General features: G+C 43.3%; 1 protein-coding gene across 8 annotated transcripts in view; it reads left to right on the forward strand.

Annotated features, from left to right (window-relative positions):
* The window catches only part of MSRB3 (methionine sulfoxide reductase B3), a 179,928-nt gene extending 168,381 nt beyond the window's left edge, over positions 1-11,547 (forward strand). For all 8 annotated transcript variants that reach the window (XM_075066210.1, XM_075066214.1, XM_075066211.1 and 5 more), the window contains one exon: positions 10,987-11,547. In XM_075066210.1, coding sequence (XP_074922311.1) covers positions 10,987-11,151 — 165 coding nt within the window. In that variant the 3' untranslated portion in view covers positions 11,152-11,547. The remainder of the gene's footprint in view (positions 1-10,986) is intronic.
* Positions 11,548-14,667: the final 3,120 nt, after the last annotated feature.

Below are 14,667 nucleotides of genomic sequence, written 5' to 3' on the forward strand. Positions count from 1 at the left end.
TACTCCTTCCCTTCCCATCACTCTTACTGTGCATCCTTCACAGCCTCCAATGGAAGATGGTGATTGTCATCCTGATTGAGCCATTCTGACCTCGCTAGTTCTGGTTTCCTCTTTTTCTCTGCATGTTGAAGCATCCTCCACTCCTGCTCCTGATGTTTCTGGAACTGCTCACACAACACCATGGCAGACTCAGGCACCCTGATCCACAGATGCTTCACCTGAGAGCTTGGTTTTTGGGTGGACGCCTCTGCTAGCATGGGAGTGTTTGTTGGCAGTAGAGGATATCCTTTCAAGTAACAGTAAGGACTCCATGAGATGATCCTACCAAGCCAAATGGGTGCGTTTCACTTCCTGGGCCCAAGAGCAAAGTCTTTCCCCCAAAGCTGTGGACATCCCGATGCTCTTAGACTATTTCCTCTATATGAAGGCCTCAGGACTTGCTCTCAGCTCCATCATCAGGGTGCATGCAGTGGCTATTAGCACTTTCCACCATCTCATTGAGGAGCATTCAGTTTTTACCCATCCTTTGACTACCCAGTTCTGGAAGAGCCTTGTAAATAAATACCTGCCCATTCAGCCTATCACTGCCCAATGGGACTTCAATCTAGTGCTTATGTCATTAATGAACTTTCCCTTCGAACCTCTGGCCTTCTGCTCCCTTTCTCTCCTTTCCATGAAGGTTGCTTTCCTGGTTCCTATTACCTCTGCAAGGAGGGTTGGCAAACTGGGGGCCGTGATGGCAAACGTCCTTTTCACCACATTCCATAAGGACAAAGTTTCATTGTTCCTGCATGCCAAATCTTTACCAAAAGTGATTTCTTGCTTCCACCTCTTCCAACCCTACATTTGCCCACTTTCTTTCCCAAACTGCACACCACCATATCAACTTATCAGCTTCACTCCGTCAATGTACGTAGTGCCCTGGCATTTTATCTACAAAGAATGAAGCCATTCTGGAAGTCTCCCAGATTATTTGTTGTTTTAGGAGAGAGAATTAAAGGGCAGGCCATAGCCACCCAGAGAATCTCAAAATGGGTCTGAGGCCACGTCTACACTATGCGATAATATCAAATTAGCTAAAATCGGTTTAATAAAACTGATATTATAAATTCGATTTCACGCAGCCACAGTAGGCACAGTAATTTGGCGTTGTGCGTCCATGGTCCGAGGCTAGCGTCGATTTCTGAAGCGTTGCATTGTGAATAGCTATTCCGTAGCTATCCCATAGTTCCTGCAGTCTCCCCCACCCCTTGGAATTCTGGGTTGAATCATTGTCGCGGGTGGTTCTGGGTAAATGTCGTCAGTCATTCCTTCCTCTGGGAAAACAACAGCTGACAATTCTTTAGCACCATTTTTCCCTGGATTGCCCTGGCAGACGCCATAGCATGGCAACCATGGAGCCTATTCAGCTTTTTTTTTTCCGGCACCGTATTTTTTGCTGGCGCCGGACGAGGCGTCTCCCGTGCTACACAGCACATTCTTTGCTTTTTAGCATGTACAAGATGGATACCAGTCGTGCTGTTCTCCTGCCGGCCGAAGCTGGCAGAGATGCGGTTATCGCTCCCTCTCGTGTCGTCCCTGCTATCATGATGTCCCTGGCTGAGATCGGCCGGGGTGGCAAGCACTTGGGCTACCTCCCCCGGTCAATCCCTCCTCTTCTGTTTTTATAACATAGGTCCGTCCGCGCCTAAATAATCGGTGGCATCGGGCTGGTGAGTCAAGAGGACAGTGTGTATCAGACGCTTCTCCGTTCGTATCGGGGGTGCCTGCCCCCCCATTGCTTCCTCCTCCCCCCAACCTTCCTGGTGTTCCCTGGTCCCTTCCGTCGCCCCGCCATGGTCGTCTCGCCCTTCCGCATCGACTTTCTGGGAGGATACAATTGAACGTTCGTGTAATAGTGAGATGATTCAGGAGGGAGCATGCTGCGCGGTGGGTTGCGTGGTTTCTGTGAGGGAAACGCAGTCCAGGCGTCCCCTCTCTTTTCTCTCCTAGACGATGCACGGGCTGTATGCATAGTCGCCCGATTGCTGTGAGGAGCAGGCTTCGTTCTCTCGCTTCGACTTCACGTGAACGTCTACTGGAAGTCACTGCCCGTCTTTCGCGTTTTTTATTCACCACGGGCCCGCCCGGCCCTGTCTCTCTGTCGTCCGGGGCACGCACGGCGCTGGATGGCCCTGGCTCCATCCATAGTTGCCTTACCGTACTCCCGCCAGAGGGAGGCGGGGTGCCCACTTTATACTGCTCTTTCAGCTGCTCCTGCGCGCCGACGCGGGTCCTTCCTGCAGGTTCGTAAGCCGGTGCGATGACTTGAAGAGTCCAGACATGATTTCGTTTTGCCTTGTCTTTCACGTGGGGCGGGGGCAGCACTGAGAGCTATTCCCTGACCCGTCCAGCACTGTGTTTGGAACCTCAGATTGGGCTTCAGCAGAGAATGCCTACTTTTCGGCTGGGTGGATGTGGATGTGGGTCCTCAGTGACCCCTCCCTCCATGAGGTCGCCTTTGGTCTCTGGCTTCCCGTTACGGCTTGTCCGCAGCACTGTGGGCCTGTGGCGATTTTTTCATGCTTTGCTCTTGTTCTGTACGGCTTTTGTGAAAGCTTTGTTCCCTCGTGAGCTATCCCGCTATCTCCGTTCGATCTGGCTGGGTGAGCTCTTTTTGTTTGGACTTGCATCGCCCCCGTGCTGATCGAGTCCGCTGGGCCACCAGGATACTGTAATTCAGTTTCGGCGGGCTTTTCCTGTTTACCTACCCGCTGCATCCGAGTCCAGATTGCTGTCCAGAGCGGTCAGTGGTGCACTGTGGGATACCGCCCGGAGGCCAAAAACGTCGATTTCTGTCCACACTAACCCTAATCCGATATGTTTATATCGATTTTAACGCTACTCCTCTCATCTGGGAGGAGTACAGAAATTGATATAAAGTGCTCTTTATATCGATATAAAGAGCGTTGTAGTGTGGACGGGTACAGCGTTAAATCGATTTAAAGCTGTTTAAATCGATTTAAACGCGTAGTGTAGACCAGGCCTGAGGGTGCATTATGCTCTATCAGTTATCGAGATGGTCCCCACCAGGTGGGATACGGGCCCATTCCAAGAGAGTGCAAGCATCAAATTCTGCCGCACTCCACAACATGCCACTTGTGGACATATGTAAGGCAGCCACATGGAGTTTGGTACATGCCTTTTCTTCTCATTATGCTCTAGTGCATGGTTCTGCAATGGACACCTTGTTTGTCGCAGTGGTCCTCCATTCCACAGTTCCAGCATCTTCCTCAAACCCTTCTCCTAGCTAGGTGCTGCTTGTTACTCACCTTCAGTTGAATACAATAGGGACTATCACTCAAAGAAGAAGGGGAGGTTACTTACCGGTAACTGGACGTTCTTTGAGACGTGTGGTCCCTGGCTGTATTCCAGTCCCACCCTCCTTCCCCTCTGCTGCGAATCTGGTAGATTTGTGGTAGAAAAGGAACCGAAGACATGGGCAGTCTGCCCCATCCTTCATTGCCTCAGGAAAAACCAGAAGGCAGTGCAAGGGTGCATGCATGGCCTGCCAGACGTTCCTATTTTGAAAAGTTTCAGCTCTGGGCACAGGGCGCATGCTCATAACCCTCAGTGGAGTATAGATAGGGACCACACATCTTGAAGAACCTCCAGTTACACGTAAGTAATCTCTCCTTCCAAGCATGCTGGGCAATGTGTGGAGGGAACAAGGACTAGTTCTTCCCTGGCAGAGTTTAGGACAGAACTGCTCATTGAGGTACTAGAAGTATTGAGAATATTTTGTGCCACAATCTGTGCTTAGGACCATGTCCAGCTGGTAACTGGTGCTATTTAAGAATGGTTCAACAGTTCCATAATACAGTGGCAGATATCTCACGCGTTTTCAGTTGAATATTAACTTGTGCTTTGGAAGGAACGATTTTAACATGGCCTGTCTACATGGCAGAGCAAAGCATGCCAGAGGGATGCAGTTTGTAAAGCGCAATAACATGCTCTCCAACTGCCCTATGTAGACCTAGCTCTAAAAGTCTGAAACAGGACTACATCAGTGCAAACCAGGTACCTGAAAGAGTGCCCCAGCTGGGTGTACAGGGGCAGCTAGCACATAACATGTTAGAATACTGTACAAATCACAACTCTCTAGGGAGCTTTGCTGGCGCCATGTAGACAGGTCCCTACTCATACACATTCATGGGTTCTAAATTAACTGAAACCACTCAGGAAAAAGATGTGGGCTTTATTGTGAACAGCTCAGTGAAAAGATTTGATCAATGGATTTTGGTGGTTAGAAAAGCAGCCAAGATGTTAGAGAGTATTAAGGTATAAAGAATAATACTGCAAACATTATAATGCCCTTCTATAAATCACAGGTATGGCCTCGCATAGAATACTGTTTGTCTTGGGCGGGCTGTCTCGAAAAGGATGTAGTACAAATAGAAAAAATCCAAGGAAAAGCAATGAAATTAAATTAGAGGCTTGGAAAAATTTCCAGATGAGAAGACACTAAAAATTATTAGGGGTGTGTTTACCAGCCCCTAGTATCTGAATATCTTTGTTATCTGAAATTCATATCCAGCCATGTATCTAAAATGTTCATATCAAAATAATAACTGTTCTTTTTGAAGCATTCCTCTGAGATCTTCATCTTATCAGAGCTTACTTGTATTAGTATAGAGAAAAAATAAATAAAGGTGGCACAATGGAGATATATCAAATAATGAATAGCAAAGAGAGCAATGTCTGCTTCTCTTATAATACAAACACAGGGTTGCAAATTGAAAGCAGGATCAAATAAAATACTTTCACGTGATGCATAACTCACCTGTGTCCCTCCTAGAGATCTAATTGCCCTCTTCTGGATCTACAAAAATCTTGCCTTATATCCTCGTTCCATCTATTCTGTTTCTTTTTGCAGAAAATGAGAAGGAAAGCCAGTGTCATCTGAGCAGGCAGCTCTCTGTGAGCCACTAGCAAAAGTCCCTGTGGGACTAGAATTTGGGAATTTCTCCTTTATTCAGTGATTACTTGAAAATGCAGCCTACTCAGTGCCAGCTGGCAGGACGTGAGCACAGTCAAATGAAGCCTGTGGCCAACATATGGGTTGGAGTATGACAACTCCCTTCCGAAGAACTCAAAAGTTTTTGGATTCATCTGAATGGAGCCCAAAGCAGCGTGTGGTCAGGATGGAGGAATCTGAGAAAATTGTTTACCTGGCTTCAGAGAAACTAGAACTGGCAGACTTCACAGAATGGCATTAGCAATGCGCACACCAATTTAAAACACACCAAAACCTGAATTTACTAAGTAGCATAGGAAAATATGAGGCTAAACCCCACAGCAAAGTCCAACAGCAACTTCCCATCAGTGGCTTCTCACCAGTGGAACCCGTGTTCTTGGCCCAGCAGCTGGGGCAGATCACACAGGGTGATAACCTGAGGGTGGGGGACAACTTGCAGCCGCTCTAAGGTACAACCAACCCCCCCATATAGTGTACCAATAACACAGCCATTTCCTCCCCTCCCCTGGATCCTAAGAATGTGAATCAGCAGCCAAAAAAGGTCACAATTTTACTGCAGTGCGGTTCTTGGTAAACACTCCCCCCACCCGCCCTCATGCTCCAAACTGTATTAATCTCTTGCAGATGAAAACGTAAGTTGCTTTTTCTATAAATGTCCCTCCATCCGTTTGCTCCCGTGTAAAAGCCTCTCTTTAAAATGTTCTTCTATTTAGAGATCAAACTCTGTGGCGGGTGGGGGTGGAGGTGGGGTGTCACCTTAATATAAAACAAAAGCATCCCTGGATTATCTGAGAGACAATTTTTACAGTTCTGTTAGAAACGCATCATCCTGGAAATATGTATAATGTCAGATACTTGTGACAGGTAAACGTTAATTGCAGGCCCATTTAGGGAATAATATTAAATTGGTTGCACATTCTGTCTCCTTCCTTTTCCTTTCCTGTGCAGGGGGTACTTTCCCCTAGGGTCTCTCTAGCTATTATGTTGTACCTGTAAAAACCAACAAAATTCTTTAATCACCAAAAGATTGGTTGCACATTGATATGCTCTGAATAAACCATTAGCAGCCGATTGCACAGGGCTTTCTTCAGCTCATGGCAACCAATGAGAACCAGGAGCCCAGAGAGACTAGGGGTGACCAGATGTCCCAATTTTATGGGGACAGTCCTGATTTTTGGGTCTCTTTCTTATATAGGCTCCTATTAACCCCCACCCCATCTTGATTTTTCACACTTGCTCTCTGGTCACCCTAAGAGAGACCTAACCATGCTGACACTTGGCTGTGGTCAGCTACACTCCCAGTTTGTCAAAGGCACGAGTTACACTTGGCATTCCATCATCTTGTCACATTCTGTCCAATATATGAACAAGCAGAGGATGATTTTCATGGAGAGGCTTTACCAACTTTTACAGTCACCAAAGAAAAATAGTCAGCACCCGTGATGGGTGAAATGCTGTATGTAGCATAGGGAAAGCACGTCTTTCATACTCTCAAATGACAGCCAGAACAATTCCTTTCTGGTGCAAACAATTGAATTTGAGTTATTTTCTTTGCACACAAGTATTAGCACATGCGTACATGGAATCTATATGTAAATTTTAGTGAGAGACAATGTCACAAAATATAACAGATTTCTTAGTAATCCAATCCTGGTGTGACTCTGCTACCACAGAAAAATATAATGAAACCAACTCTAACCGTGTTGAAGCTTTACAATTCCTTGCCAAGGAGTTCTGTTGTGATAGATTGACTTGGGCCCCATCTACACGACGTGTGAAAATCGATTTTAGATACGCAATTTCAGCTACGAGAATAGCGTAGCTGAAATCGAATATCTAAAATCGAGTTACTCACCCGTCTTCACCACACCGAATCGATGTGCGCGGCTCGCCATGTCGAATCCAGAACTCCGTTTGTTTTGGTGGAGTTCCGGAATCGATGTAAGTGCGCTCTGGGTTCGATATATCCCCGTCTAGACGAGACGCGATATATTGAACTCCGAGCTTTCGATTTTAACGCGCCGAAATGGCGCGTCGTATAGACGTGGCCTTGGTAGTCCGTAAATTTGTGTGCCAGTGTTTCCTGAAATCTGCTCCTCTGTGTAATTTCTCTTCCTCTATTCCTTTACATTGGAGAATGAGTGATTTATAAATGATCTTTTGGTAAATGTTAATGTGGAAGAGACGTTGCTATTGAGCCATGAGGTTTGAAAATTTTTTCAGTCGAGAAGATTAATTGCCATATTTTGGATTTGTACAAATACTTTGGGAAACTAAATTATTATGATGTATTATTTGTATTATGGTAATGTCCAATGGCCCCAATCAGAACAAGATCCTCATCATGCTAGACCACATGCTGTAATAAAGAATAAGATGAGGACAATCCCTGCTTCAAAAAACTTACAAACTCAAAGTACAAAAGGGATCAGGGCTAGGAAAGAGGGATACGAGCAAGTGATCAGTCATGAATGACATCAGACTTGTTAGTTGAATTATTTTAAAGCATCATCTTTGTTTTTTCCCCTCCTGAAAAAAAAGGTGTAGGTAGTTATATTGTCCCCAGCCTTACCAATGCTGTTAACTACTTCCTTAACCACCTACCCAAAAGTCATTATTGCGCCTTCCCAAGGCTCATTTGCATAATAGCAGCTACTGAGAGCACTTCCTGATGATGCCACAGAGTGGAAGCAGTCTCATTGGCTAATGGTGTGTTTCCACTGAGCTACCACTGCCATTTCTGCTGCCTTCCCAGCAGGGCCAGATTAAGACCTTTAGAGGACCTAAGCACTGAAAAGATTAAGGTGACCCCCATATGTAATTCAAAATAAAAACAATACTATACCGTAAAATAAAATTTTATTTTTCGAAATGACACAAAACTTACATGAATGCTGAAATTAAAATAGCTTCTTTCTAGATTTTCTGACTGCAAAATTCTAAATTCATTGAAGCTGACTCGACGAAGCATGTCCGTTTCCCTTTAATTTGTTCTTCCAATTTTTGTGTCAATCCGAAGCCCTGTCTTCAATTTAAATACACCTCTACCTCGATATAACGCTGTTCTCGGGAGCCAAAAAATCTTACCGCGTTACAGATGAAACTGCATTATATCAAACTTGATTTGATCTGCCGGAGTGCGCAGCCCTGCCCCGCCAGAGTGCTGCTTTACCGCATTATATCCGAATTCGTGTTATATTGGGTGGCGTTATAACAGGGTAGAGGTATACGTCAACACTGAATCTCTGTGAGTAGTGCAATTTTCATGTTGTTCAATTAAAACAGTATTCCACCAGTCACTAAATCCATCTGTAGCAAACCAGGATTTTGAAGGTTTATATGCAAAAAGTTTGCAAATAAAACAGTACCCACACACTGTTGATGGTGAATACAGTAGCCATTCTCGAGTGTATTTCTCACCATTCACTTTCATGCCGAAAATTTTTTTTTGTGGACAATATCTTGTTTGTTTGCCATTGGTAAAAGTCCAACGTGATTTCTCAAATGGCCCAGTGTGGTGTTGATGGTCATTTGGTCCGTGATCTATCCAGTAAGCTACATCATCGGTACTGAAATCAACCCACATACCAGGATCTTTTCTCCTATTATTTACAGCATGAGCAGGTTCAGTCTGGCACATCCACACCTTCTAGAACAATGTCTGTTTTACTGCCAGGAGTAGGATGATCAGTTACAGTCTCTGATTTCCTCGCATTATTTCGATCTACGTTAGCAGGATGCCCCCCTGATTTAGGTGGGGATAAGTAATAAAAAGAGAACAAGTATCAGAGGGGTAGCCGTGTTAGTCTGGATCTGTAAAAGCAGCAAAGAGTCCTGTGGCACCTTATAGACTAATAGACGTATTGGAGCATGAGCTTTCGTGGGTGAATACCCACTTCGTTGGATGCATGCTGAAGGGAACAGAAAAACAGGGGAAGCGTGTGTACGGGAGTGTGAGGAAGTCTAACAAAGTTCTGATTTTTCCCATGATGACTACTGTACTTCGATGCTTTTTTTGAAATATCAAATATCAATTTTTTTAAAAAAAAAACAACTCATTTTTTTTCGTGCCCTCTGCTTTGCTGGTGCCATAAACACGTGCGTAGTCTACCTATTGGGTAATCTAGCCCTGCTTCCCAGGGCAGAAGGGCTTTATCATGGGCTGCCCTCATGAACCTGGTGTGGTTTTCAGTAATCACTCAATGGGTGCTTGCAAGAGCTCTGCATTTTTCTGTGGCTGATTCCAATTGGCTGTACATAACAACAAGAGTTTCATAGAGTCCTTCCAAAACTGTCTGGGAAGTTTAGCCCTTAATGGTGCCATCTCCAATACCACAGCTGGAGCCTGCTACTTGCAGGGATCAGCCCACACAGATCTGATTGCAGGATTGGAGTCTTAAACTTTAAACTCTTCATGGTAAGGACTGTCTTTGCCCAGCACTGGGTTATGCGCATGCCTAGGACCCCTGCTCCTATAGTCTTGTGTTGATCAGAATTAGAGCAGGTGGGGATTTTTCAATAAAACATTTTTTGTCAAATATGTTTGTGAATGTTTGAGATTTGGACTTTTTGTCCCAATTTGAGGTGATTTCCCCTCCCCCCCCCCAAATCTGGAAAATATTTAAGAGGTGGATGGGAAAGCAGTTTCCTGACCAGCTCTAGTCAGGATTTCAGTTTTCATTATTTTGGGGGGAGGGGTAGTTTTTTCTAGCCCTCACAATTGTGAAATACACCTTGAAAGCATGAAGAGAGTATAACCTGCAGCAGTGATCTCTGCCTGCTCCTACTGACGGCCCGAGTGCATGCTTAAGTGCTTTGGTGAATTGAGGACTATAACATGAGGAGGACACTGCAGTAAAATGGACCAAAGAGAGAATAAAATTATCCTCACTGTACTGAGCTGCTAGGAACTTAGCCAACATGAATATTTATTCACAGTCAGGAATATTCAATGGCTGGGTGACTGTCTGTCAGACTGCTGGCCCACTAAGGGATAGATTCTGAACTGTGACACCGCTGTAGTGCCACTGATTTCAACTACTGTTGGAATCAACCATTTACTTTAACGGGAGATGCATTGGGCCCAGCAAAGCAGCATGACTCCATATTCAAAGTGAATGTTTCTACAGTGCAGGGTTTTATTTTTTTATTCTTCATGACATGCTGGAGAAATAAGAAAGAATTGGAGTGGCTAATTACAGCATGCTGTTCGTTTCAAGATGTTTGTTTACCTAATTCTCCTCCCATCATACGCCTGTACAACAGTCTTAGTTCTTCAATAATAGTTCACTGGATCAGCTTCTTCAAATGTTATGTTTTCTATGTAAAGGAAAGTGAATGTTACCTCTGTTATAGTCAGCAACATGACTTTTACCAAACTGTCATACATATCTGAAATCCACTCATCCAAAACAATACTTCTCTCTCTGGTGACAGCACGTATACTTTCACATTCCTTCCAAGTAACAAATTCCTTGCAAGTAAGCATCAATCCAATGTATAAATTATTTAGCCAAAAAATCTGAATCTATCTGAAATATGATTGATTATTTCTGAATGATTTCGGATATGTACAGTTCTGCTATTCTGTGCTCCCTCGTACGCACAGTACAGCCCACAAAGACATCGACTCGGAGTTAGGCTAATGAAAGGTACTCTACCTCGATATAACGCGACACGATATAACACGAAATCGGATATAACACGGTAAAGCAGCACTCCGGGGGGTGCTGAGAAGGCTGCGCACTCCCATGGATCAAAAACAAGTTCAATATAGTGCAGTAAGATTCTTTTGGCTCCCGAGGACAACGTTATATCGGGGTAGAGGTGTGTCTAAGATATTGTTCAATCTAGTTTTCTGTTGTAAACATTGTCGCACTATAGAGTAACCTTAAGACATTAGTATTAATAGCGTTGCTGTGCCATGTAGTTGTATAGAAATACAATGATACTCTGTTGTTTTATTTCAGTGTGGTGCTCACCTGGGGCATATTTTTGACGATGGGCCTCATCCAACTGGCAAAAGATATTGCATAAACTCTGCTTCATTGTCTTTTGAGCCTGGAGATAAGAACAATGCTGGAGAAGGCAGCGGTAGCACCAGTCCTGCCCAAACAGACAAAACCGAGCTGTAGAACAAAGGGCGGTCTGCAGAAAACTCACGGCTTATGAAGAATGTTTTTTCTAACTTGCCTGCTATATTATATCATATTTTTAAATGTATAAAGGTGTTCTGCACCAGTAGGTTTTTTTTCCTTTGTTGAAATTGAGGCCTTGCCTGCCAATGTATTTTACTATATAACAGGTTCTAAATATTTGTTTACTATCTCTCCTGGTTTTGTTTTTGGAGATTGCTTTTGGGAAGCCTTAAAACAAGAGACTTTAGCCCCATTAGTTATTAATGTCTTCTTCTTGCTTTGTTACTATAGATTTGAATATTTTTCCTTTTTTTTGTGTGAAGAAAAGGGGATTGTGGTTATCTTCAGACAACAGAAAACTCCTGAGTGTAATAAAATTCTTGAGACCCAGCACATCTGTGGTTGTTTTGATTTGTGAGGCATGTGGCCTTTGGTCATGTGTATTCAACCATCTCACGATCAACCACACCCTGCAAAAACTTGGACTTAGGCAATTCCCTTCCAACTAAAAGTGATGGATGAGATGTAAAGCCCTTCCTTTGGCTAAATTACTGCCAAAATACAAAGGGTGTAGTTTCAGGGATGTAGATGTTGCATTATAATCAATTTTTTCCCCTTGTTGGATGTTGGAATGGAGTATTAAAACAAGCTCAAAACTATTGCGCTTCACTTGTTCAAGGTTCACTGAACATCCTTTGCTTTTTCATGAGGCCTTGTCTTCTGCAGCTACAACTATTAAAGGCGATTATTTATTTGGGCAGGAACAGGTAGAACTTGTAGAGAATTGAAGTGGATGTGGCTTGACATACATGGACTGTTTGCCCTACCCAAGGCAAGGAATCACTACAAGGCATCAGCAGGCTCTGAGGAACCTTGGGACTGCATAATAAAAAGCGATGCCCTTCTGAAATACTCCATTTTTAATTTAAGCTGGCCTTGAAGGGCCAGGTCTTGAAGGGCCTTGAAGGGCCAGGTCTTTATTATATATAGCTATGGTGAGGGACGTGGGTGGGGAGGTGGATGTAACAAATGAGCATGAAAAAGCCTGGCAAAAAGCCAGACTATTCACTTGTTGAGAAAAGTTACTGGTTTCACCTGGCAAGAAGTTTTCCACAACTGCTCTTAGCATTTCGTTTAGTAGCATATGGATAGAATTGCAAATAATACAATTTTCTAAGCTTTAGTGATACAGTGTTATCTAATATCACTTTGCCTTGAAATGTTCAGTGACCAATCAGCTCAAGTGCTCCCTTTGTGAGTATCCTGTTATGATTGACATTGGGTCCAATCCTATTCCTGCTGGGAACAACATTCACCTTGATTTTAATGGAAGCAGGATTGAGCCTATTATATCAATAAAACCGAAATGTTGAGGATGGCTGCACTTCAAGCTAGGGTGGCTCCCAGCTCCCTGAGACGTACACGCAATAGCTCTGTTTGTTTGCAAAAAAGAGAGTGTAATTGTGGCAGCACACTTGAAGGGAGGGGCTACCCACCCCAAGTCTGCACTTAGCGCCTTATCCGGGCGCATACTCAGGGCTTGCTTTGCAGTGGCTGCGCTCTATTTTTAGTGTGCTAGCTCAATACCAATGGGAATCACCCCCCCACAGCTTGACATGTAGACACATTCGCCCTTTATTTTAAAAACAGCCTCTGTAAAAACGTATGAAAAGCTGAGAATTTCCCCGTTAGCTCTACTACAAACATGGGGAGGCAGCATAAAATGCTTTACAATAAAATTACTACAAATAAAGATGCTAAATATTTAGGGCTAGATTGTTCAGCCCTAACATTACCAAGCCGCTACTCGGGAGTAGTCCCACTGATGTAGTGTAAGCAATTACTCACTGAAGTAGGTAAAGGTTACAAGGCTAGTCCTTAGTGTATAAAGACAGTCAAGCTTTCTGGGGTCCCGTTATTCTTTTCTTACAGAAGGGCTGTTCTTATTCCTTACCTTTGTTTGAAGAGAAGTAAGTTTTCTCCTACCACATTTTCTGACATAAATGTAAAAAAAGCAACATCTATAAAAATGTGGTGCATACACGTGGTTTAATTTCAGATTGCTGTTGGATTTGTTGTCAAATTTCAGTGTATTTCTGTCTTATGGGAGAGAAATATATTACTAAATCTTCAGTAAGCAATAATGTCAGCTGTCCTACAGTAGATTTATTTTTGCAGGATATGGAATGCAATGAACTGAATCAATATGGGGAGGTGTATGTGGTCTGTGGGAATTACACCGTTTAACATAGGAAATTCATTGTTCTTTCTTTGCACCACAGCACAGTGCAAGGTAAGTGCTATTAGAAGATGCCAGCATTGGCTGGTATTAAAAATCCAGATTTAGGTCAGTCTGTCTGTGGTCTTGACAAAAGGATCTTGGGAGTTGGGCACAATGTCTAATGTAACAAGTGAGCATTTCTATCTGGTTAAACTTTGCACTGTCTGGATGCTTATATGTACTGAAAGCAAATCATGCCAGACTAGAAAGCTATCTTTTATAATATCCTCTCTATATTACAACTTGGATGTTTGAATAGAATAACTTTTTTTAATGTTAGGTAAAAGGTACACATACATATTATAGATATACAATGATCGTTTCACCCTTTGGTACCTTTTAATAACTAAAACCTTTTCTCAGAACAGTTCAATACTTTTAAGAAATCATATATACATTTTTCAATGAAAATTTCTTTTCATGTATTTATCATATATGAATATATAATAAAATTACTTTCTGAATAAACACTGTTCTGTTTTCTTTCCTAAGTGTATCTGTTATTTGCCATGGGTTCATCTGCTCTCAATGGCAGCTAATCCTAAGGTGCTTCCTTTATCTCGGTCCCCTTACTGACAGTCTGCATTTTGTGTATTCTGTATATAGCCAACTTTTTATCACAAGCAACTTTCTGTAGTAGGGGCATAAGCAGTATAGTGTACTCTGATTCCCTACATGCAATAGCCTCTGGGAAAGTATTTGAGAGAACCAGATATAATTGAGGGGAAAGAAACATTTACAGAAGTGCTCAGCCTCCCCCATAGCAAAAATTTTCAACCACTTCCTTATGTTTTTGTGTGTAGTGTCGGACTTTGGGGAGTTCTATGCAGGTAGCACTTTGCAAATTATAAGAGTTGTACCATGCCAGTGCATAGACTGCAGCTGAACAGTCTGGCTGAAAACTTGCGTTTTGTTAAGGATTTGTCTCTAGGGAAACAGGTTTGGAATGTCTCATTGTTCACAGATTAACTCAGTTTGATAAATCAACTCTACAAAAAGTTTTACAAAAATGGGGGGGGCGGTGTTATAAGCATATGTCCCAATTCTGAACCTCAGTGTCCAAAATGTGGGTGCCTAGCATAAATCCTCCAAGCTTAATTACCAGCTTGGATCTGATAGCACTGCCACCAGACAGGAATCAGTGCCTGCCTCACTCTGGTCTCCCCAAACCTTCCCTGGGGGACCCCAAGACTCAGATGCCCTGAGTCTACAACAAAGGGAAATAACCCCCT

The sequence above is a fragment of the Chelonoidis abingdonii genome, chromosome 1 (genome assembly GCF_003597395.2).
Source record: "Chelonoidis abingdonii isolate Lonesome George chromosome 1, CheloAbing_2.0, whole genome shotgun sequence".
NCBI lineage: Eukaryota > Metazoa > Chordata > Testudines > Testudinidae > Chelonoidis > Chelonoidis abingdonii.